The sequence below is a fragment of the Cuculus canorus genome, chromosome 5 (genome assembly GCF_017976375.1).
Source record: "Cuculus canorus isolate bCucCan1 chromosome 5, bCucCan1.pri, whole genome shotgun sequence".
In the NCBI taxonomy this organism is placed as follows: Eukaryota; Metazoa; Chordata; class Aves; order Cuculiformes; family Cuculidae; genus Cuculus; species Cuculus canorus.
Window position 1 is genome coordinate 53,244,020 of NC_071405.1, and position 24,816 is coordinate 53,268,835.

Sequence of the window (24,816 nt, forward strand, 5' to 3'; positions counted from 1 at the left end):
TCATAGAAAGCCACTAAGCTGGTCATATGGGATTTGCCTCTGGTGAAGCCATGTTGGCTGCCATTAATCACCTCCCTGTCCTCCATGCGGTTTAGCATGTCTCCTAGGAGTATCTGTTCCATGATCTTCCCAGGCACAGAGGTGAGGCTGACAGGTTGGTAGTTCTCAGGGTTGTCTTTTCTACCCTTTTTAAAAATGCACACAATGTTACCCTTCTTACAGTCACCAGGGGCTTCTCCTGACTGCCATGACTTTTCAAATATCATGGAGAGTGGCTTGGCAACCACACCTGCCAATTCCCTTGGGACTCTCGGATGCATCTCATCAAGTCCCATGGACTTATATATGTTCAGGTTCTTCAGGTATTTGTGAACCTGATCCTCCTCTACTGGGGGTTTACCTCCCTGGTCACCATCTAGCTGTTCCATGACCCAGGAGGGGCGACGACAGCAATTATTAGTGAAGACTGAGGCAAAAAAGTTGTTGAATACCTCAGCCTTTTCCTCATCTGTTGATACATGATCCCCATTTCCAACCATCAGTGGGGGTATGTTCTCTTTGATCTTCCTCTTTTGATTGACGTACCTGTAAAAGCCCTTCTTGTTAGTCTTTACTTCCCTTGCCAAGTTCAGCTGCAGTTGCGCCTTGGCATTCCTGACTTCATCCCTACACAACCGGGCAGTGTCTCTATACACGTCCCAGGTTCCCTATCCCTGCTTGCACTGCCTGTGCAGTTCCCTCTTCTTTTTTAGTTTAACCAGCAGGTCTCGACTCAGCCATGCTGTTCTCTTCCCTTCCCTTTCCTGCCTGATTTCCTATATACAAAGCTCTTGCGCTTTGTGGAAAGCTTCCTTAAATATTTTCCAGCTCTGTTACGCTCCCTTGTCTTGGAGGACCATGTCCCAGGGGGTCCTACTGAGTAATTCCTTGAAGAGCTGGAAGTCTGCTTTCCTGAAATGTAGTGTCCTGACTATACTCCTCATCTGTCCCATATCCCTCTGCACCTTGAACTCCACCAGTGCATGATCACTGCAGCCCAGGCTGCCACCAATCCTAATGCCACTGATGAGTTTGCTTATATTGGTGACCATAAGGTCCAGTATTGCTTCTCCTTGGGTAGGGGTTTCTATCAGCTGGACTAAGAAATTATCCTCAATGCACTCCAGAAGTCTCCTGGATTGTCTAGAGCTTGCTGTGCTCCTTCTCCAGCATATGTCTGTGTGGTTGAAGTCCCCAAGTTGGATGAGATTTTGCAAGTGCGAAGCCTCCTATAGCTGGAGGAAGAAGGCTTCATCAGTTGTCTCTCCTTGATTGGGTGGCCTGTGGTATACACCAACCACAAGGTTCCCATCGGTTCTTCCATCTTTAATTTTTACCCACAAGCTTTCAACCTGTTTGTGGCTACTCTTCAACAACAGCTCTTCACATTCTATCCCTTTCCTGAGATAGAGGGCAAAGCCTCCACCCTTCCTTCCCGGTCTGTCTCTCCTGAATAGCCACATTCCAGTCATGGGACTCGTCCAACCACGTTTCTGTGAGGTGCTTTGTTCCCTCTGCACCTCTGTGCTCTGCAACAGGTAACGCTGCCTGGTTAGCATCACAAAGCCTCCTTGTATGTACTAGGATGTCCTCTTGCTCTACCTGGAAGATAACACTCTCGTCATTGGTAACTGAGATCTGATAATGGACTTTGGAGGGTGTTCCAGATTTTGCAGTCAGACTCATAGTGTCTGGGAAAGGACTCAAGGTCATGCTGGCCAGGAATAGCTGTCTGCAGGGGCAGGACAAGAGGGAGGGTTATGATTCCTGCCAGCCCTGCTGAGGGATTTCCAAGTCTGAGCTTTAGTAGGAGAGGGTGGGAGGTGCACCTGGGAAAGCTGACCAGGTATGGCTCTTTCAGACTCGGGCTGGGGATATGCAGTCTTTTCTGGAGGCTATGTTTGACAGCAGGTTCTGCCAAGTAGACCTATCCTTTCCAACTTCATGTGTTTTGTGCTCCAGATTCAACTCACTGTGGTGGCCTTTGTCTTACTCTGCAGGTTTAAAGCGCAGTCTCTCAGAGATGGAAGAAGGCAAAGTAAATCTGGATAACAACTGCTCACCCTATTACCTCATTAGGCTAATCTACTCTTCTGAAAATTTTGACAAACTCGTGAACCTGAGCCAATACAACATCCTCAATAACAAAGACCTGCTCCTCCAGGCAATCCGGAGTGCCGTAGAACGGAAGAGAAGTGGCAGGACTGGGCATCTCCCCAGCCACTCTGGAGCTGGATATGCCTAGGCCAGGTTTTTGCACTGTTCCCCGCTGAAGGCTATGACAGTCACATTACAACACATCACAGTCACATTGTAACATGTAACGGTCACATTACAGCAGTGTTCATTATTTTCAGGTAACTGAGGAAATCTGTACATTTCTCATCTTGCTTTGTTCAAGTTCCTGGCTTTCAAAAGGGTTTATTTAATCTCCTTCCCTGATTTTTTCGGACCACAAGAACCTCACACTGTGGACTTATTGGTTAAGAAATTAGGATCCTGATTAGCAGAGAACTTCCAGCATCTTGCTGATGTTGTAGAATATGGTGGTGGTGTTAGTGATAGTTCTTCATATGTGCCTGTCCCCTCGATCCTGAGCCCCTTGTCAGTGTCTTTTCAATGCTTCATTACAAACGAAGTCCTGGCCATTTGCATTCACTAATGTCCAGATTTTCAGACAGGCTGAGCAACTAGAATTTGCACTGAACTGATGGGCTCAGCTTTGAAGTCAGGTCAGAGTCATATGTATTTGTGAACAATGGCCAGACTGCAATGTGGACAACTGTATTCTGTCTGGCTGTTTGCCCTTGCTGATTTAGAAATTATTCATTTTTTCCATTCCCCTGCAAGAATTTGGCACAGAAACGCTGCTCCAAGATGTGATGACGGGGACAGCTTCATGTCAAGAAAAGAGGGCATTAGCTGCAGTGAGTGAGACTGGTTCTTTTGAGCATTGGCTGGAGGAAAAATTCTGCATAAGGCATGAGTGATTATATTGATTTATATGGGGAGTGCCTTTATGCATTAAAATATCAAGAGCCTGAAACGAGCTTCTGGTACCAGAAACTTGGGGGGAATAATTACCGTAGACTCAACTACATTTAATTTAATGCTCATGACCAAGACATAAGCTGGTGCTTCTTACGTATGTAGGATACGTAGGATAACATAACTCACTAATAGAGTGCATAGCTATTGTGTTTTCACACCCAGGAGATGTTTTTCCATTTACAGTCTTCTATCCTTGACATCATAGGCAAGGTATTTTTAATAGGTGCTACACTGAAATAGAGCACAAACGAAAAAAAATGGAAACTTTCTCACACCTCCTTGCTGGAAGAAAATATTTGGAAAAATGATGTGTGGTTTTCATTTACTTTGGAGTGCAGTGAGAGACTTTGCCTTGAACCAGGAGTTTGGAACATCTTTATAGCCCTTCTTTAAGTTAAAAAGATGGTAGGGAAGGATACTGAGCAGTATGAAACAGAGCACCACAGAAGTCAGAGAATTTTCCAGACTTCCTGGCATTGAAGGATTTGGACCTGCTTCCAGTTTATTTAATGTAATCACGGCATGTTCATTGGGACCTCCAAGGAAAATCTTATACATTTCTTCTGTGTTGGAAATTTACTTGATATATAGAATTAGTTTTACTTGAAATACAAAATTAGACAAAGAAAGAGAAACAGGGGTGTGCCTTTTTGGTATATGCAGACAAAATTCATGCTCAGAGGGAGAGCATTTACAAAAGGCTTCATCGTCTGAACCCTGCATCTACTAGATGCTGCTTATGCTGCAGGCAAGGACAATGAATAAGCCTCAGCAATATTCCTGGTATAATACTATTTTACTGAGCTAAGGAATACCATGCAAAACCTGAGGAGTCTGAACAACTGGAATGCAAACGTACCAGTTCAGACCATGAGAAGATAAGAACTAATCAGATATTGGCTGCAAGAAAAAAAATCAAGAACTATTTTGAGTTGAAAGGTGAGATGAGAGCAGGGGACTGTGTCTGAAGAGAAGAGTCCTACCAACACGTCCTGGCATGTTCATAGTGCTGCTAATGCAAACAGAAATACTCACTAAAATGTGAAAGAGCCGAAAACCCTACAGGGTTTCCAGGTAACCCATAATCAGTGGAGACTAAGTTTTCTGAGGGATGGTTAAATTGTGTCATAGAGTGAGGGAGGTAGCTGTGGATAATGAAGGTAGTGTGACTGTCCCCTTGCAAGGACCACTGTCTCCCAAGGTTATGTCAACACTTAGATAGGGTCAGGGACTGCTGTTTAACCTTGCAACCAAGACACGTAGACAAGTATGTGCCCCTTGATCTCTCGGGGGCCCTACGTGGTACCCATGTAGCCTTAAATGGTGATAGTTTTTTAAAATATATCTTTGCATTTCAGAGCTTGAATTTATGTGAAGGCTGTATCATTGCCCATCAGAATGGTGAGGGTTTTTTTGTTTGTTTTTTTGTTTTTGTGGCATGGCATTGAGGGAGTATGTTGCTGGTCTGATGGTGTGGCAGGAGGACCTGGAGGGAATTTGTGAGGGCAAAGGCTGCTGGAGGATTCCGCAAGGTAAAGGGACTCAGCCCTGGCAGTCTTACCCATGCAGTTTGTTGCGAAGTGGTGTCTGGCACATGTTCTCCCCCAAAGCATACCTAGGCTCTGGTTCAGAGCATGCTAATTTGCACTGCACAAACCCCACAGAACTATAAAGCAGTGATGTATGACTGATCAGTGACCTGCTTTCAGGTCTGCCTCTTGGTCCTTGTTTCCTTTAGGATGTATGTGAATCTAAGGGAATGGACCACTGAAATGTTGTGTGTTTTATTCCCCAAAGGGGATATGTTTGTTCTTTGTCCCCAGTCTTGCCTGGCCTTGTGCCACATACTGTTGCATAGCTGTTTGAATGGAGTGCATGAAAGCCAAAGCAGGGACTGTGAGGAAAAAGCTGTCTCTGCATCGCACTGTGAAAAGGCACATGGCATGCTTATAATCTGGCCCTTGCTGTTCTGGTGTTATGTTTGCTTAGCCACTGAAGACGAATGCACGCGTGCAAAAACCTCATCCAAAATGCATCCCAGATCACTGCTCTCAGATGAACATAATGCTGGAAAAGCCTCGCAAATACAGAGCTTGCTGTCTGCTGCCAAACACAAAGGAAACAAAAACTTGTTCTACTCTTTATAGAAAACGCTTGCTTCTGTCTTTTAACCATTTAATAATATATTAATTAAAAATAAAATATTGCAAAGGAGCACTAGACCCTTGAACGTCCTTATGCTCTTAAACACGACTGCATTTTGTATTAGCACCATCGATGCTGGCTGCCTGCTAAGCACTTTGTAGGGCATTTGCTAGTTTCAAGATTGGGTGGAAAAATCAGAAGGATGGTGGTCTAGTTTACAAAGTCATAGAGAGCCTGGAAAGAAGTGGAATAAAATATTCCTCCTGTGGTGAAACTCTCTTCAGTGGAATGGCACAAGATAGGGTAAGAGGGCAGCAGTACTGAGTCAAAGCCAAGACACAGCTTTATTTTGCCTTTTGGAGATCTAGCGTAAATGGCTTTCACTGAACTTTTCTGTTATCAATTAAATAGTGAGTTTAAAAGTACAAAGTTTAAAAAAAAAGAAGTTTTGTGAGTTTTTTTTTTTTTTTTTACTGTAAAAGCAACTAAAAATGATCATCAATAAAGGAAAATGCACCAGTTTTCCAATACTTCAATCTGCTGTATTTTTTGTCATGGGCAGTGGTTCCAGCAGAGCTACAGCAGATGAGCGCACTGGACTACCCAAAAAAACCTAACAATTAGATCACCTTGTTGGATGCAAGTGACTGATCTGAATCAGTCAGACTACAAATTTAAACTCTAGATGTTACATGTGCCCATAAAGCATTTACATAAACCTAGCGTTATGCACTTTCCTTCCCTCCCACTGGAAAACTGGTCAAGGCAGAGGAGAAGTCTGCAAGCAATGAGCAAGAACTGTGTTGCAGGCTGGCTAAAAACATGACCGAGGTTGAAATCCTTGTTAGAGGAGCTTAGGACTGAATCTTCTGCTTCTCAGGGAAGAGCCCCCGGCCACTACACTGTCCTGGGTGAAAAAAAAAAATCATGCTGGGTAACTTTTCTTTGGCTGAGCAGCAGAGATAAGTAGGGCAAAAAAAAATGTTCTTCCTCATGATTGCACCATACCTTAAAAAGTGAAGCCTTAAATCCAAATGGTTGCACCAGTAGATAAGTATTTAAGTAAGAATGGGCTAAACAGGCCCTTCTCTGTGCTGCAGGGCTCATCTGATCACTCCTTTGGTAGCCTCAGGAGACCAGGCTAAGTCTGGCATGGCAGGACTTGAATCTGTCTCAGGTGAAGCAGGACTTGAATCTGTGTCTCAGGTGAACAATCAGATTGGGATGCTATTTTTGAGGCCCACAAGGAGTCTCGTCCTTTTCCTTCTGGATCTGCTCTGCTCATGCTGAGTGGTGGATAAAGGAAATTCAGAATTGGAGCTGAGAGTTGCGCCTATGAACCCATTGCAGGGGTGGACCTACAGACATGAGAGAATTTGGGCTCTGGACAAAAAGAAATGTGCAGCTTTTATTGCCTGCCTGCCACTTTCCTATATTATTATACCTCTTTGGCATAAGGATTTAAAGTACTCGGAGATGAGAACACAGCTGAACCCTCTTGCATATCCAGGCGGAAGCAGAATAAAGGAAAACGCAAAGCCAGCAGCAGCCCTGTGCCAGGTGCTTTTCTTCCAGGATTGGACTTGTCACTGGAGAAGCAGTGGCAGTTGCAACTCTGCTGGTGAAGAGGAGCTACATTTTTAAACCCATGCTAATTACTGTTTTCCCCTCTTGAAGAGAGAGGAAGCTGACCACAGCTGCTAAAAGTCCCAGGCACAGCACACACCCAACACACCATTCAGACTGGACCTCTTAAGACAAAAATGACTTTGAGCCGTCCTGGTATATAGACAAATTGTCTTTGTGGTGGCAAAAGGGAAGGAAAGAATAACAGGCATTTCAGGTCAACACCTCCACTTCCCAAAACAACCAAACCTGTCTAACCTACAATAAACAAAGTCCTACTAAATTGTCCCTACCAGCCTTTTTATTGGCTTGGGAGCTGTGTTGAGCAGTGACTAGTGGTATGAATAGTACGATGTATGACTAATAAATGAGTAACATGCCCCAGGACTGACCTGTGCCAGATGGAATCCTCCAGGGACTGCATGGGCTGGGCCTGGGCAGGAATTGGGGATTGTCAGCAGAGCTCGCTGCTGTGATTAGACATCTTCCCTTGGGAAGTCGGAAAGCCTAAGGCATTTAAAGATGTTCTGAGGAAAAACATCATATTCACTAGACATTGAATTATATTAGATAGATAGAGTCTTGTTTTGGATTGCAGGGAGGGACTTGCTGGCTTGGCATCTCTGCCAGTTTCTTCATTTTGCTTGCTCAGAGTTCTTAGAAGAATAAAATTTGCATCTTCTGGCTTTCATCCTTCCAGAATAAGAGTTACAATGAATTTTCTTTTTATGAGAACTTAGGACTGGAGCAGTCACATATATGTAGCCCAGATATCCCTGCTGGGAATGAGTAATAAACATTTAACTCTTTGCACCTCTACATTGCCCCCTATTTAAGGATGCAAGGGTTTTCCTAAAGCCTTAAAGCAATTTACAGTTTGGTACCAGAGGAGAGAGGAAGCAGGAAAGAGGCCTTCCTCCCAGAAACATGCAGCTTCCTAGTCCTTCTGTGGAGAAGTATAATCCTACATGACCAGGTCTCTTAATGCTGATGCAAATATATTCTGTTCAGGCAGCAAGATACCTTGGGCAAGAATTTTGCCTTTCTGCTTCAAGCATTCACAACTAATTAATTGATATGAGTACTACGAGTAGCATAAATCTGTAACTGTATGTAATGCTTAACTACAGAGCATTGTATGTTGCAGTGCGACAAATCCAGGCAGAACCTTAAAAGACCCACGGGCATATGGAAGCAGCAGTTTTAATGATGATAATGACATTTTTAACAGAAAATACAGTCATGGGATATAAACCAGTTCCTGAAGATAAAAGAGTTGTTCGCAGGAGAGGGAAGAAGAGAATTAACTATCTGAGCACAGAGTACAATAAGATTAAGACTGGAAAGCAGAACTCATCTCAGTGCCTCAGATAAAACTATGTACCATAGTTCCAGCTTGTTCCTAGCTAATTCCTGGCAGCCAGCACTATTGGAAGATATATGGTCAAAATATGGCAATTTTATCTTTGAACCCACTATCCCATTCATGCCAATGTGTCTTGAGGGAAGGTCTTCCTGCTGCTGCTGTACGGCATGGTGTGGATCTTCTCTTAGCCTCTTTGGGGCTTCTGCTGGGAAAGGTTCTCTGGGAGAAACAATGCCAAAACGTCTCACGCATCTCAGCTTAAGAGACACAATTTGAACAGTTACTGCTGACAGTTACTAAAGTCTTATTGAGCAACGACGGCTTACGCCTTGCAGGAAGTAATGGCATGAACTGCCTAAGCTGTCTCCTCAGTGCACTTCAAAGTGCCAGGACTTTAATGTAGAGGTTAAGGACATGAGACTGCAAATGTAGGTTACAAGGATGAGGAAACAAGAGCTGTGTGTGGGTGGATGGAGTCCTTACTTGGGATCATATGGCACATGACGCTTCTCCTTTGGAAAACCAGACTTTGTAAAAGCATGAGGACTGTGAAATCTGCAGACCGTGACATCTCTCCCATAAGCAAAAAAATCACTGAGAGACCTATACCACAATATAAAATGCTTTAAGGCATTGCCCCTAAAAATACCAGTTAGTCCAGCTAACCTGTGGGTGTGGCTGACAGGAAACCCAAACCTTGCTCGTTCTTCAGTTAACATTTGCAATAATGCAATAAAAGCATACATGTAATGATGACAGGCTTCTACCTCATGATTTCTTTTTTTCCAAGCCCTCTCCCTCCCAGCCCTCTGGCAAATGGCAAAAGGATGTTTAACTCTTTACTTACCCATTACAATGGTAAATGCAACACCTTTAAAACAACTGCAAAAGCTATCTTTGAAAATCAGCTATTTACAACCTAACAAAAATAATTTTGCAAATGTGACTTTTTCTTCATAAAAAAAATCACACTTTCTGGCTACCAAAATTAGAGTCCACCCAGATCTGATGATAATTTTCATTATTTTTTCTGTTGGTGAAAATGATTTACAGTGGAAAAGCATAAAGTGCACAAATATATTGGTAAGTGCAGAAAGACAAGCTTACTCTCACTAATTTGATCCCATGGCATTTCACGTTTCTAATGTGTGAATCACTTTTGAAAGGTTGAATGTCTTCCTTGTAAGAATCTGGCAAATCCCGAAAAGTTCATTTTATTAGGAAATAGCTGTTCTCTTGTCCTCCTTCTTCCCAGGAGTGACACTCGGGCAGCTGCTAAGGGATCTTTTTTTTGTCAGAATTTACAGCGAGGTTGCTGCTTATGTTCAATAGCTGTGACTTTGCAGAGTGCCATTCAGAGCACTACAAAACTACCTGTTACAGTACAGCTGCCCTAACTGCACAGATGATTCAAGGGATCCCTTACGGCAGCACTGCAAGGCAGAAACAGAGCATGAAAACATCCGGCTACCGCGGGAGATTTAAACGCGGCCAAACCATCAAAACCGCTTTTTCGGCGACATCCAGCAGCAGGACGGTGAGTACTGCGGTGGGGTGGCCATCTGAGGTGGTGGGGCACTTCCCTGTGATGGGAAAAGCCTAGGAAAACCTAAACGGGAGCGGGGCGGGCGGTGCTCGGCTCCTGACACGCGGCAGCGGACGGTCCCGCGCGGTGCCTGACGGGAGGGGGCGGTCCCGGCGGCTACCGCGGGAGATTTAAACGGTCTCTTGGGAGCACGGCGACTGGGAGCGCGGCGAAGAGGAGCGAGGCAAAGAGGTGCGGGGCACGTTATTACGAAGGGGCAGTTTGAGCGGCAGTTAAGAGGAGCGAGGCAAAGAGGTGCGGGGCACGTTATTACGAAGGGGCAGTTTGAGCGGCAGTTAAGAGGAGCGAGGCAAAGAGGTGCGGGGCACGTTATTACGAAGGGGCAGTTTGAGCGGCAGTTCGAGCGGTCAGGGCGAGCAGGAAGGGCTCAGGGAGAGGCTGGTGGCTGACCATGGTGGCTACCAGACAGAAGACTAAAACTGCTCCGGGTGCTGCAGCCAGCAGGATGGATACTGCCAACCAGACAGAGCCTCAGTGGGTCCATGCAGCCACGCAGACCCTGGGTTGTAGGCAATGCCCCCCTTCAACACCAGCCCGTGCCTCTGATACCAGCTACGCTTGTGGGAACTGTGCACGAGTCGCAGAACTCCTTCACATGGTGGCAGAGCTGAGGGAGGAGGTGAATAGGTTAAGGACTATAAGGGAATGTGAGAGGGACATAGATCTTTGGAGCAGTGCCCTCGCACAAACCCAGCAGGCTGCTGGAGCCAATGCGGCGGAGCAGCTTGATCCTATAATCTGTGAGGCAGGGGGAACAAGAGATGGGGGATGGCAGCAAGTTCCTGTCCGGCGTAGGAAACCTGCTCCCCCCACCCAGACAATTAACCCCCAGATAGCCCTCAGAAATAAATATGAAATGCAGGTAGAACCTATTCCCCAGGAAGAAGGCAGTGGAAGAAGGAGATGGTCCCCACAGCCTGGAAACATTCCCTAGGCTCCAGCATCCTCGGAGGGCCCTAAAAACATCCTCTGTCAAGAAAAAGAGGAGAGTGATCGTCTTAGGGGATTCCCTTCTTAAAGGAATGGAGGGTCCCATCTGCAGACCGGACCCGCTCCACAGGGAGGTCTGCTGCTTGCCGGGGGTTTCAGTGAGGGATATCAATAGAAAACTCCCTTTCTTGGTGAAGGAAACAGATTACTATCCCCTGTTAGTATTTCAAATAGGTAATGATGACTTACAGCGCAGAAAGCTGAAAGCCATCAAAAGAGACTTCAGGGCTTTAGGGAAGATGACTGAGGGCTCTGGAGCGCAAGTGGTGTTTAGCTCCATCCCAATACTAAGGAATATGGAGCAGGAAGTCATGAACGTACAGATGATTAATGCCTGGCTCCGAGCCTGGTGTGAGGAGAGAGGCTTTGGCTTCTTTGATCATGGGGTGACCCACCCACCCCCAGGTTTTCTTACTAGGGATGGGTCATACTTGTCTCGAAGGGGGACTAAAGTTATCTCTAAAAATCTAGTTAGGCTCTTAAATAGAGCTTTAAACTAGATGTGAAGGGGGAAGGGGAGGAGACCAGGCTAGTTGGGAATGAGCCTGGAAATGGGAAACCGGCGGCTGAGAAATGGTGTGCTGGAGAGGACCACCAGTACACCACAACAGGGCAAGTGAGGGCGAGTATAAGTGGGGACAGTAAGGATGAAACTGGGTCTGTGGAATTAGTTATTCCAAGGACCAGTCAATCGAGAATAAACTCTCTTCCCTTTACGAGGGCTGAAGGTTCATCAGCCCAGCTGAAGTGCATTTACACCAATGCACGCAGCATGGGCAATAAGAAGGATGAGCTGGAAGCTGTTGTAGGGCAAGGTGACTATGATGTCATTGCCATCACAGAAACGTGATGGGATGACTCACATAACTGGACTACAGCTATGTTGGGATATAAACTCTTCAGGCGGGACAGGAAGGGTAGGAAAGGAGGCGGGGTAGCCCTCTATGTCAAAGAGTGCTTTGAAACTCTCGAACTGGATTACGGTGAGGACAGGATCGAGTGCCTATGGGTTAAAATCAGAGGAGCCCACAAGAAAGGGGACTTTGTGATAGGAGTCTGTTACAGACCACCCAGCCAAGAAGAAGCTGCTGATGAACTCTTCTATAAACAGCTGGGGACAGTCTCTAAATCTCTGCCTCTTGTCCTTGTGGGAGACTTTAACTTTCCGGATGTCTGCTGGGAGTACAATACAGCAGAAAGGAAACAGTCTAGGAGGTTCCTGGAGTGCATCGAAGACAACTTCCTTGCACAACTGGTTAGCGAACCAACAAGGGAGGGTGCCTTCCTAGACCTGCTGTTTGTGAATAGAGAAGGTCTTGTTGGGGATTTGACGGTTGGAGGACGCCTGGGATTAAGTGATCATGAGATGATAGGGTTTTCAGTTCTAGGTGGGATTAAGAAGGGGGTTAGCAAAACAGTCACATTAAACTTCCAGAGGGCAGACTTTGGCCTGTTCAGAAGGTTGATTAGCAAAGTCCCGTGGGAAACAGTCCTTCAGGGCAAGGGAGCCCATGAGGGTTGGGCGCTCTTGAAAAATGAAATCCTATCAGCTCAAGAGCATGCCATCCCTGTGTTCCGGAAAAGGAGCCGGCGGGGGGAAAAGCCAGCTTGGTGGAGCAGGGAGATCTCAAAATGCGTCAATAAGAAGAAGAAGCTCTATGTGCTCTGGAGGAAAGGACAGGCATCTTGGGTGGACTACAGGGACGAAGTGAGATCGTGCAGGGAAAAAATCAGGAGGGCCAAGGCCCAACTAGAATTAAAACTCGCTAAGTCTGTGAAAGACAACAAAAAGTCTTTCTACAAGTACATTAACAGGAAAAGGAGGACGAGGGAGAATATCCAGTCTCTAGTGGATGCAGAAGGAATAACAGTGACAGGGGATAAGGACAAGGCTGAGGTACTTAATGCCTTCTTCGCCTCAGTCTTTAATAGCAAAGGAAGTTGTTCCTTCTGTTTACAAATCCAAGAGTTAGAGGGGCAGATTGAGGCTCCCGTGATCCAAGAGGAGGCGGTTAGAGACTTGCTTGCCCAGCTAGACGCCCACAAGTCTATGGGGCCAGATGGGATCCACCCAAGAGTATTGAAGGAACTGGCGGATGTCCTTTCCAAACCCCTATCCATCATCTTCCAGAGGTCCTGGCTGACTGGGGAAGTTCCACTAGACTGGAGGCTGGCTGATGTTATGCCCATATACAAGAAGGGTTGCAGAGAGGATCCGGGGAACTACAGGCCTGTCAGTCTCACCTCAGTGCCAGGGAAAGTCATGGAACAGGTAATCTTGAGTGCTATCATGAAGCACACGCAAGAGAACCGGGTGATCAGGCCCAGTCAACATGGGTTTACAAAAGGCAGATCTTGCCAAACTAACCTGATCACCTTCTATGACAAAATCACTCAACTACTGGATGGGGGAAAGGCTGTGGATGTAGTCTTCTTGGACTTCAGTAAAGTCTTTGACACAGTTTCTCACAGCATTCTGCTGCAGAAACTGTCAGCCTCTGGCCTGGACAGGCGCACACTCTCCTGGGTTGAAAACTGGTTGGATGGCTGGGCCCAGAGAGTGGTGGTCAATGGAGTTAACTCCAGCTGGAGGCCAGTTACAAGTGGAGTTCCTCAGGGCTCAGTACTGGGTCCAGCTCTGTTCAATGTCTTTATCAATGACCTGGATGAAGGCATCGAGTGCACCCTTAGCAAGTTTGCAGATGACACTAAGCTGGGAGGAAGTGTAGACCTGCTGGAGGGTAGGGAGGCTCTGCAAAGGGATCTGAACAGGCTGGACTGCTGGGCCGAGACCAATGGGATGAGGTTTAACAAGGCCAAATGCCGGGTCCTGCACTTGGGGCACAACAACCCTATGCAGCGCTACAGACTGGGGGAAGAATGGCTGGAGAGCTGCACGGAAGAGAAGGACCTGGGGGTGCTGGTTGACAGCCGACTGAACATGAGCCAGCAGTGTGCCCAGGTGGCCAAGAAGGCCAACGGCATCTTGGCTTGTATCAGAAATGGGGTCACCAGCAGGTCCAGGGAGGTTATTCTCCCTCTGTACTCAGCACTGGTGAGACCGCACCTTGAATACTATGTTCAGTTCTGGACCCCTCACCACAAGAAGGATGTTGAGGCTCTGGAGCGTGTCCAGAGAAGAGCAACAAAGCTGGTGAGGGGGCTGGAGAACAAGTCTTATGAGGAGCGGCTAAGAGAGCTGGGGTTGTTTAGCCTGGAGAAGAGGAGGCTGAGGGGAGACCTTATTACTCTCTACAACTACCTGAAAGGAGGTTTTGGAGAGGAGGGAGCTGGCCTCTTCTCCCAAGTGACAGGGGACAGGACTAGAGGGAATGGCCTGAAGCTCCGCCAGGGGAGGTTCAGGTTGGATATCAGAAAAAAATTCTTCACAGTAAGAGTCATTGGGTACTGGAACAGGCTGCCCAGGGAGGTGGTCGAGTCGCCTTCCCTGGAGGTGTTTAAGGAACGGGTGGATGAAGTGCTTAGGGACATGGTTTAGGGAGTGTTAGGAATGGTTGGACTCGATGATCCAATGGGTCCTTTCCAACCTTGTGATTCTGTGATAAGACAAGACAAAGCATTACATGCAATTATCTTTCATCTGTGGAAGCTTGGGATCAGGTTGCATTGATTCTTAGTCCGATCTCATATAAAACCACAGTAATGTAGTTTGGCACGATTGACAATACCTGGGAGTGAGGTGCAGACCTGACAGCATCTGATGCCTCTCATTTGTTAGTATCAACCTCAAACTATTTAAAGACAGAAGTCTTTTGAAGGCTTGCAGCTCTGGCCACTCGAATTGTTATAGCTCCATCTATGAAATGGTGACAACTCTTTTCTGCAAATTGCTTCTGTTATGATTAGGTGATCTTTCCTCTCTCTTGGTAACAGCAAAGTGTTGTAGAAGGAGTGAGACCATTTTATTCAGAATAATCCCTTCAGGCTGTGTTCTTATTTCACAGTAAAAAAAATTTTGAAGACAGCTTTTAAATTTAATTTGTTTCTCCACAATTCTCTCAGGCTCTATGACTTCCTTATTTGGGGTCAGCAACCTACTGTGGGGCCTCAGCTTTGCTCTCTGATCCTCACTCTGACCTGCTGAGGAGGAGCTAGTAATACAGCATCACTGTCGGGACGCTGTTTGGAACGCGAGTGTCTCCTCACACAAGTAAACATGTATCCTGGCACATGTGTGGGTGTGCACGTCTGTCCATCAAGAAGGTTACATCTACCTGCAAAGCTATTTGTAGGTGGCTGCTATTAACTCAGTGATTCGCTTTTCTGTCTTACAGGGCCACTTCACTTGAGCTGTCTGGCTTAAAGGTCTCTCTGTTCTTCCAGCATTAGGAAACTTGGAGTCAATATCACTTAGGTGATACGACAAATGACAGAGTCATCATATACACAAAAGTATACCAGATGCAGTCCTGTTTAATTATACTTAATGGCTTTACTACATTTAATACACAATTAAAATAAGTTCGAAGTGTAGTGATTAACTTAAAACATATCAGTACATTTCCAGAGGGCTGGGTTAGGATATAATAACAAATGGTCTAGTATTCATTGAGGCAAATGTCATTTTTCTCTTTTTGCTTCTAGTAGAGATGGAAGCGGTTTTGTTTTATTACCATTTTGTTCTAGATTTAGGGTGGTGATCGAGGCTTGTGTCACTGCAGTCCCATTTTCCTTAAAATCTCTGGAAAATTCTGCAGACTTTCGTTCAGGTTTGATTTTGAAGGAAGGTGTTCTCCTATCAACAGAATGCATCACCAGAAAATGAGATACAATCTAGAGGACTTTAAGTCACAGTGCACATGTAAGAAGTTAGGCATCCAGCTCAGCAGCAAAAATCCACCAGTCACAAGGACTAGAATTTCACATTATGGTGTGTAAGGTTTTTCAGACTCCACATGCAACAGAAATTGATTTATACTTTTGTATTCAGATAGAAATTTTCTAATTTGGCTGTGGCTGAGTTTTACATAACCATGTTTGGATTCTCAAAACAGGCTTTGAGGAAAGTATTCAAATAGTGCAACTTTAGACAACTGGGCTGGCTCCCTAAACTAGGAGGCTGGGTTCCTTTCAGACCCTGCTTGAGGGAATATTCAGAGGAAAATCCAAAGCAGCTATTGGAGACTCCTGCTCTGATTCCTTCATCTGCTGGAACAAATCTCCCTCAGCTGAGCATAAAAGCAAACCAGTCTTTGGATCAGACACTCTCTTTCAGTAACAATAGGTGATATAAGAATTCCTCTGGGTGTCCCAGTTTTAAGTCATCAAGCCACAGACAGGATATCATAGACTCCTAGAAGAGTTTGGGTTGGAAAGGACCTTAAAGATCACCTAGTTCCAACCCCCCTGCCATGGGCAGGGACATCCCACTAGATACGTATGACTACAGTGAGGCCATTTTAAAAACTGGCTGTAACACATCATAAATGACACAAACTAATTGAGGCAAGGTTATGCTCAAGAGTAACGTATTTTACCGATAAATGACACAGGAGCAGTACTTTATGATGTCAAGGCAATCTCTCTTTGTAGGTGGCTGTTACCTAAGCACAAACAGCAGTGATGTCAGTTTGGCCTTGCGGCACAGAGCTCTTACCTCAGGAGTGAACTTTTGCTGGTTAGTCTTTCAGTAGAGTCTCTGTCTGGAAAGTCAAACAGGCTTGTCTGGGAGACTTCTGTGTTTGGAACAAAAGGCTGCAGCGTCATTGTGGAATGTGATCTGTTACTGTGTCCTGCAGAATCAAAGAACACAAATAAAAACCTTCTGAAGTAGTGTTTGAGGCAGAGTTTGGCATTTCTGTGTCCACAGCAATTTTCTCTGCATATCACTATTGTAATCGTACTCTGGCTTCTTTTCCAATGAGCCACTACCTACTGAGGTGCCCAGAAATAGCTCTAGATTTAGAAGAAAAGCTGTTGATCAAGATCCAAAGCAATTTCCTAATAGAAGGATGAATACAGCCCTCGGGTGAGGTCATTCCCTGGAAATAAGGTGATGCCATCTGCATTACAACTGAAAGGCCACCTGGATACACTGCTGGGTCATGTTCAGTTGGCTGTCAACCAACATCCCCAGGTCCTTCTCTGTCAGGCAGCTTTCAAGCCACTCTTCCCTAAGCCTGTAGCACTGTATGGGGTTGTTGTGTCTGTCCCAAGTGCAAGACCTGTCACTTGGCCTTGTTGAACCTCATTCCGTTGGCCTCAGCCCATCAATCCAGCATGTTCAGATCCCTTTGCAGAGCCTCCCTACCCTCAAGCAGATTGAGACTTCCCCCCAGCTTAGTGTCATCCACAAATTTACGAAGGGTACATTCAATCTCCTCTTCCAGATCATTGATAAAGATATTGAACAGAACTGGACCCAGCATGGAGCCCTGGTGAACACCACTTGTGACCTGCCTCCAGCTGGATTTAGCTACATTTCCCACGACTCTTTGGACCCTGCCATCTATCCAGTTTTTTACCCAGCAGAGGGTGCACCTGTCCAGTGGAAGACAGCTTCTCAAGTAGAATACTGTGAGAAACGGTGTCAAAGGCTTTACTGAAGTCCAAGTACATGAATTTGCAGCCTTTCCCTCATCCATTTAGCAGGTCACCTTGTCATAGAAGGAGATCAGGTTAGTTTGGCAGGACCTGCCTTTCATAAACCCATGCTGACTGGGCCTGATCACCTGGTTGTCTTGTGTGTGCTGTGTGATAGCACTCAAGGTGACCTGCTCCATGACCTTGCCCAGCACCGAGGTCAGACTGACAGGTCTGCAGTTTTCCAGATCCTCCCTCCGACCCTTCTTGTAAATGGATGTCACATTTGCCAGCCTCCAGCCTCCACCACTGACAGCTCCCTTAATACCCTCGAGTGGATCCCATCTGGCCCCATAGACTTGTGAATGTCTAATTGACCAAGCAGGTCTTTAACCATTTCCACATGGATCATGGGAGCTTTGTTCTGCCCTCTCCCTGTCTTCTGACTCATGAGGCTGAGTACTCAGAAAACAGCTGACCTTACTATTAAAGACTGAGACAAAGAACACATTGAGTACCTCAGTCTTATCCTCGTCCTTTTTCACTAATGTCTCCCCTGCCTCCAGTAAAGGATGGAGACCTTCCCTGGGTCTCCTCTTGTTGTTGATATATTTGTGGAAAGATTTTTTTATTATCTTTCACAGAATTGGCTGGTTTAAGTTCTAGTCGGGCTTTAGCCCTTCTGATTTTCTCTCTACATGATCTCACTTCATCCCTGTAGTCCTCCTGAGATGCCTACCTCTTTTCCAAAACTCATATACTTCCCTCTTTTTTCTGATATCCACCCAGAACTCTCTGCTCAGCCAAGCTGTTTTTCTCCCCTGCCAGCTCATTTTCTGACACATGGGGACGGCCTGCTTTTGTGCCACCGGGATTTCCTTCTTAAAGAGCATCCATCCCTCTTGGGCTCCTTTGCCCTTAAGGACTGCCTCCCATGGAACTTTATTAATCAGCCTTCTGAACAGTCCAAAGTCTGCCCTTCGGAAGTCCAAGGTGGCTGTTCTGCTGATGCTTCTCCTTACTTCTCCCAGAACTGAGAATTTTATCATCTCATGATCGCTATGCCCCAGGCATCCTCCAGCCATCACATCTCCCACAAGGCCTTCGTCCACAAACAGCAGGCCCAGCAGAGCACCTTCCCTAGTCAGCTCACCATCACTTGTTAAAAACACAATTCATTCTTGAAGGAAGTGAGAATGTACCTATATTATTCTGTAGTGATTGAAGCCAGTTCTCCATCAGTGTCTGAGAAGGTGCCGCGAAGAAATACTCTGCCCCATCTCTCAGCCTGTAAATAACAATAGGAGAAGGTGAAGACTAGTTAGTCTTGTCTTCTACCTGCTGTCCTCATGAGTGGGGCAAGCACTGTAAGACATTTCAGTTATGCCTCCTAACCACATACAGTCTTAGGTGATTGTAGGTGAATGCTGCTGTACAGGTAGCTGTGTAGATTTTTATTAGTGCATTTCTCCATCAGACTTACCGCAACCTGAAGGCATTTTCTTTCCTGACGTAATCTACTAGCCTTTCACATTGGGCACCAGGAATGCTGAGGGACAGGAGTGTGGATACGTTCTGAAGGAAGATGAAATCATAACAAAATGTCTTTTGCGTCCTTTCTGCTAGGATTCAATTCCATACCAGCCTGCAGGCTGACTACACATCCATACTATCTTTTTCTGCTTTATAACTAAGATCACTGAAGAGGAAAACCCACAGAGGAACAATGGTCTATTGCATTATATCTTAAGGACAATTCTTAAATAAGATACTTCTTTTAAGGAATATGTTTGAAAATTTCTGAAAACTTATAATTCTCTCTTATAGTTCATATCAGATGAACAATCATTGAATTTTCACTCAGCTGATATTTGAAAGAGAACTGATTAGCGCAGCCTGAAAGCAAGGCAAATATAACTCTGTTTTCTTCTAAATGAATTTTTAGATAGGTAAATACAGAGATTACTAGAATGAATAAAAAAATCAAATTACCTTAGATGCGTCTTTTTCATCGTTATAGAAATCAAGCTTTAATCCATCAAGTTTTACATAGAAGGAATTCCAAGACCTTGAGCCTGGCTACATGAATAGAAATGGTAATAAAATCCAATTATTAGCTACATGTTTTATTGAAGTAGTGAAATCTTTCATAAGCAACTTCCACAGGAAGCCAGGGGCTGCCCAGATTATGATCACAGAAGCTATCTTAGTCATTATCTCCTAGAAAAACAGAACCTTTCGTAGTGGGTGATGTGGAAAGGGTCTTTCTGCGAGTCATAGCTGAACAAAGGTTACAACATGGTGCAAGGAAACTCTATACCATGTTGTGGTCAGCAACATCTTTGAGAGAAGGTGGGTAATCAAGTTTATATTTATTTTTAGCTACTAAGAGCCCCGTTCTTCCCCTCCCATCTGGAATGCTGGCCCTTGTCTAGTCACAGTCTAGTTTTGTTAAGTGTGTAGTTTCAATCTCATGTGGCTGCTGAATAATTCTTTATTTCCTAAACTTACCCCAGTAAGTTTCTGAACACTGTGGAAAAGCAGTTACTTCCTACCCCAACTATGCACCAGTGAAAGGTTAGCCTAATGCCATGAGACCCTTCTGGATGAAGTCTCCTATTACTTGTGGATATTCTTATTTTGTTATGCAAGTGAATCAAGCTGATAATTTGCTCATTCAGATAAAAGGAAGGAAAATTCCCGAGGAAGATAATTCATTGTTTTTCTTGTTTGGTAAGTTGGAATTTCCATATCATAGCAGACTAAATTCAGTGTATCCAGAAAAGAGGAAAAAGTTCTCTTCCAGAAGATGTAGTTCAGATCAGATTTAATTTTTTAGAGGTCTTTCAAGACAAAAGTTTCAGAGGAAATATTCTATGGGACAAAAAATAAAAGACAACTTGTTTACACACAATAGCTCAGCAAACACTCCTGTCCTGTTATGATCATTAATCTTCTGACCTGAAGTGATAATTTCTGGGATGAGAATTTAGATTTCAGTCTCATTCAGCCCTGGGTTAAACAAACCACTTCTTCTTCAAAGATATAAAGAAATGTTAATTCTCTTCTAGCACAGTTAGGTATTTTAAGCATTGGGAGCACGAACTTCCTCTGCCAACAAACCATCACATGTCTATACAAGCCTGGTTTTTGGTTTGTTTGTTCGTTTGTTTTAATATTGATTTTGTTCCCCAATTCAGTCGATATATTGAAATCTGTATTTATAATTAATTAGGAGAACATAATTAGGAGAACATAACTAGCGTGTTCACACAGCCTAGGGTCTGGTTCACAAATCCATCAAATGTAGAGAGACCCTGTTCTGCATCATTCCCATGACAGGCAAAAATTCCGTTGTTTCTTTCTCTTAAGGACTTGATCAGATACTGCCAAAGTCAGTAGGCGCTTATTCATGTATTTTAGTGGCAACTGAGTTACAGCCACAGTCCTGAGCTCCTCTTCAGCAAGAGCTTATCCTGAAGAAGTCCAGATTTGGACTATAACGCAAGGAAAGATAGATTATCCCAGAGTGATGGCATTGGTTTCTACCTGTTGTCTTCCAGGAAGGAGCTGGTCTCTCTTTTCCAGGACTCCCTCCATATGCTGGAGACCTGCAGTAACCTGCATACAAGAAAATTGCTGTTCAACTTTAAAATGGCTCTAAACATACGTTATAATTTTGGAAGGTCTTCGCAGATAAATTCTACTCAGAGAAACTGATCTCTACTGCCTTTAACTTTTACTTTCACAGCACAGCTAGAAATCCTCTCTAGGTTGTTAGATGCATCTCTGAAATATTACTCTAAATGAAGAGAATTCACATCCTTCTAGAACATTTTGCTCATGGAATTTGCTCTATCATGGTGTATCAATTAATTAATATTGTTTTTATATTATTAAAAACAATTTACAAGTCAAATTGCTATGCTTATTCATACTACCGCTGCAATAATACTGAGTTACACCAATGTATAGTGTTGTACTGGTACATTTGGATATGTGACTGCCATGGTTTAACCCTAGCTGGCAACTAAGCACCATGCAGATGCTTGCTCACCTTCTCTTTGCCTCAGTGGGATGGGGACAAGAATGTAAAAAAGAGTAATCCTTGTGGGTTGGGATAAAGACAATCCAATAGGACAGCAAATGAGAGAAACTAATGATAATAATAGAATATACAAAACAAATGATGCACAGTACAATTGCTCACTAGTCGATTTCTGATGCCTGTCCCATCACCAGCCAGTGGTTGTTTCCCACCCAGGCCACCTCCCCAGTTTATATACTGAGTATGATGGTATGTGGTATGGAATATTCCTCTGGCTAGATTGCCTAAGCTGTCCTGGCTATACTCCCTCTCAGCTTCTTGTGCACTTCTTTGCTGGCAAAGCATGGGAAGCTGAAAAGTCCTTGACTTAGCATAGTTGACTACTTAGCAACAATTAAAAGCATCAGTGTGTTATCATTTTTCATACTGAATCCAAAAGAGCACTATACTAGCTACTAGGAAGAAAAATAACTCTATCCCAGTAGAAATCAGGGTAGCAACAAGAGGGGAAAGGAACAATTTTTTTCTGTCCTTAAGTTAACAGTGCAATTCTTGCCAGAATGAACATGGTGGTTCTAGTCTTGCACCAGGTGATCTCTTTGGCAAGGGTGCTCCTGTATCCTGCCTCCCCTTGACTTCTAAACTCAGTGGACACGAAGTACTACCACCTCACACAGAGGATATGGGTAAATTGGCTATCTTGCCTCTTTGTAAGACAGCATCTCCTGGCTTGTACGTGCTCTGCTGAATATTCAGTAGCATGAATAACCTCTAGTTTGGGAAAGAAAACCAGAAACCAATACCATTGTCAAGACCTAGGCTATAAAGCTAAGCAATGCTTTTAAGTTATAGCTGCTTAAGTCAACAACCTGTTGGGAAAGCGTACCAACTGCAAAGGCACATAAAATGCTTCTTGCTGTTCAGATCCTTGAGTTTCTTCACTGAAGCACTCACTGTAATAGTGCTTTTTGTGACTTTTATACTGAACATCCCGTATTTCCTTAAATGAGCACCAGATAGCAGTTTTGTGATGAGAGATCCTGGGACTTACCACAGATACGTTCTCTAATCTCTCCCAAGAGGAGTTAGATGGCAGTACATTTGCTGATTTATCTAATGACCTTTGGCCAGGCTCAGGTGGAGTTGCCATTAGTTTTGTCTGTGCCTTGGAGAAAGAGGAGCCTCTAGCACTTTCTTCCTGAGGTGATAAAAGGCCTGTGGCATGAGATTCTGACAAACTGCTGCTGTGTTGCTGTCCTGTGGGAGTAGGAGATGAAGGAGAACTTAAAGAACTGTGACTTTCCAAAGGTGGAGCTTGTGGACCCACTGGCTTTGGCGTAGTTGGAGTGGTATTCTCACTAAGCTTCTTTTCAGTTTTTACTTCTGTTTCGTTGCTGCTCAGCGCTTCTGGGGCTCCCTCAGAAATGAATTGTTGGAATGTTGTTGGAGACTTTTCAACAGGGGAGAAAACAGTTTCAAGTGGGACCCTCCAGGACAGGCTGCGTAAAGGCACAGGTGACAGCGGGGTTGTGCTCTTTCTCTCTGCCACTTTTGGTGCTGTATTCCTTTTGTCAGATGCTTTTCTTTTCAGAGATGGAACCCGTACAACTTTGCTTTTATCCTTCTGCTCACTCTCTTCTGTGTCCACTTGTTTCAGAAGATTCATCTCTCTCTGCAGGACACAAGTATTACATTTTTATAAAATTACCTTCATTGCATTCATGGGTACTTACTGAAGAATTTTTTTTTTTTAATTTTAAGTAGTAACAGTTTTTCAAATGCACTTTTCCCTGGCACTGAATTTTGTGGCCTGTACCTCCACTGGCCTTCTTAGAGTAAGAACTGAACTTAATTGCCATTTGCTGAGCATTATTTTGTTGACCAAACCATGAACATTGATGATAGTTAATATCAAATGCCATTGCTAATTTCTCTAGAGGCTGAGTCTTTAAAATGCTCTCGAGAAACTATGCTTCTTTTCAGTGGCACTACTTCTTTAAGTTTGCTGTAGGAACAGTGAGCACCCAGGGGTGTTCTCATGGAAAATTATAGAGTGGAAGACCTTTGTCCCTTTGTATAGCTGATTTGAAATTCACTGAATAAAAGACAGGCTCAGCTAAGTTACTTTTTATCCTCATACTAAAAAAAAAAAAAAAAAAAAAGCTATGTTTTGCTGGTTATTTCAGGAAAATATTCCAAAAAAATCATTGGAACGAGATATGAGAGATTGACTGAATATTTTCGGTATGTAAAACAATCCATTGTAGAACTCTGATGTTGGAAAGAAAAACGCCTGTGTCTGCCTTGGTCTGCCTTTATTTTCAGCCCTTTGCTACCCTCCAGCACTGTCAGGTAGCTGCAGCTCCCTATTGAAATCCTGAATGAATGAAAATCTCTCCATCCATGTAGTGAATGATCACCTTGTTTCTCACACAGCAATACACACTACACAACTTTTTTTGCTGGTCCTGACAGAAGAAAACTTCCACTTCTCCCCTGGAGCTTTTGCAAGCTAGTTGGATTTTTTTGATCCACCTACAGGTCTTGTTCTCAGCTGCTGTAACTGCAGTATCTCAGCTTTGGTCACTCATTTAGTCTATCTCAGCACAGGAGTTAAGCCCTAGACATTCAAACCCCCGTATAATCTTGTCTCATACACATCTAACTTCTACTTCTCACCTTAGTTTTCCTGCTGAGCTGAGCAAATTTCTCCTCCTGAGCTGCTAGCATCTTCTCAAAATCATGGTGTTTCTTCAGTAACTCCTCTACTTCAGATACTGAATCCTGAAAGGAAAAATTATCAGATACCGAAGTCCAAAAGCAAGTCCATTGGAAGATTGTGCATTACTGTTTAGATTGTGATTAACGTCAGGCCCAAGCTGGAACATGCTCCAAACACTGTGTATATGGTAAGAGACATTTCAATATAGTTGCACTATTGTTACTTACCCCATAGCTAGGATCTGAAATAAAGCTCTCCTTGGCAGCCAGCCATGCTTCTGCTTGCTCTAGCTCTCTGCGGAGCAATTGAATTTCCCAGTTTTCTTCATATAACTCTTTCCTCATTTCCCAGCTCTCCTTTACCTTCTTCATTAGCTCTGACAACTCTAGCAGTCTTTCTTCAATCTAGAAAAATACCATATGCAAAGCCAGGTGGTGAAAAATTCAACCAGACTTTCTGTGACAGCCAAATAATGTGTAATCTGGCCTTGGGATTCAGAAGATCACCTCTAGATAATTTTGTGGTGTTAACAAAGTTCAGAAAGGATGTGCAAGTCCTCATTTTCCTTACTCAAACTCATTTAGCAGGTATGTTGTATATATTATGATTGCATGTGTATGCCACACACTGCATGACAAATATTCTGCTATATGCTTTCCCATAAAAATTTATACCCAGGC

The 24,816-nt window shown here is 44.2% G+C and overlaps 2 protein-coding genes across 5 annotated transcripts in view; one reads left to right on the top strand and one right to left on the bottom strand.

Annotated features, from left to right (window-relative positions):
- The window catches only part of LOC104067316 (cytosolic phospholipase A2 beta), a 39,430-nt gene extending 30,469 nt beyond the window's left edge, over positions 1–8,961 (top strand). For 3 of the 4 annotated variants that reach the window (XM_009570045.2, XM_054069166.1, XM_054069167.1), the window contains one exon: positions 2,040–8,961. In XM_009570045.2, coding sequence (XP_009568340.2) covers positions 2,040–2,284 — 245 coding nt within the window. In that variant the 3' untranslated portion in view covers positions 2,285–8,961. The remainder of the gene's footprint in view (positions 1–2,039) is intronic. The other variant, XR_008450258.1, reaches the window with a different exon arrangement.
- Positions 8,962–15,225: 6,264 nt separating this feature from the next.
- The window catches only part of SPTBN5 (spectrin beta, non-erythrocytic 5), a 95,389-nt gene continuing 85,798 nt past the window's right edge, over positions 15,226–24,816 (bottom strand). Inside the window, exons 59-67 of the mRNA XM_054069165.1 lie at positions 24,364–24,540; positions 24,094–24,198; positions 22,466–23,086; positions 20,916–20,987; positions 19,359–19,445; positions 18,850–18,941; positions 18,569–18,654; positions 16,441–16,576; positions 15,226–15,579 (exon numbers count right to left, since the gene is read on the bottom strand). Coding sequence (XP_053925140.1) covers positions 15,405–15,579; positions 16,441–16,576; positions 18,569–18,654; positions 18,850–18,941; positions 19,359–19,445; positions 20,916–20,987; positions 22,466–23,086; positions 24,094–24,198; positions 24,364–24,540 — 1,551 coding nt within the window. The 3' untranslated portion in view covers positions 15,226–15,404. The remainder of the gene's footprint in view (positions 15,580–16,440; positions 16,577–18,568; positions 18,655–18,849; positions 18,942–19,358; positions 19,446–20,915; positions 20,988–22,465; positions 23,087–24,093; positions 24,199–24,363; positions 24,541–24,816) is intronic.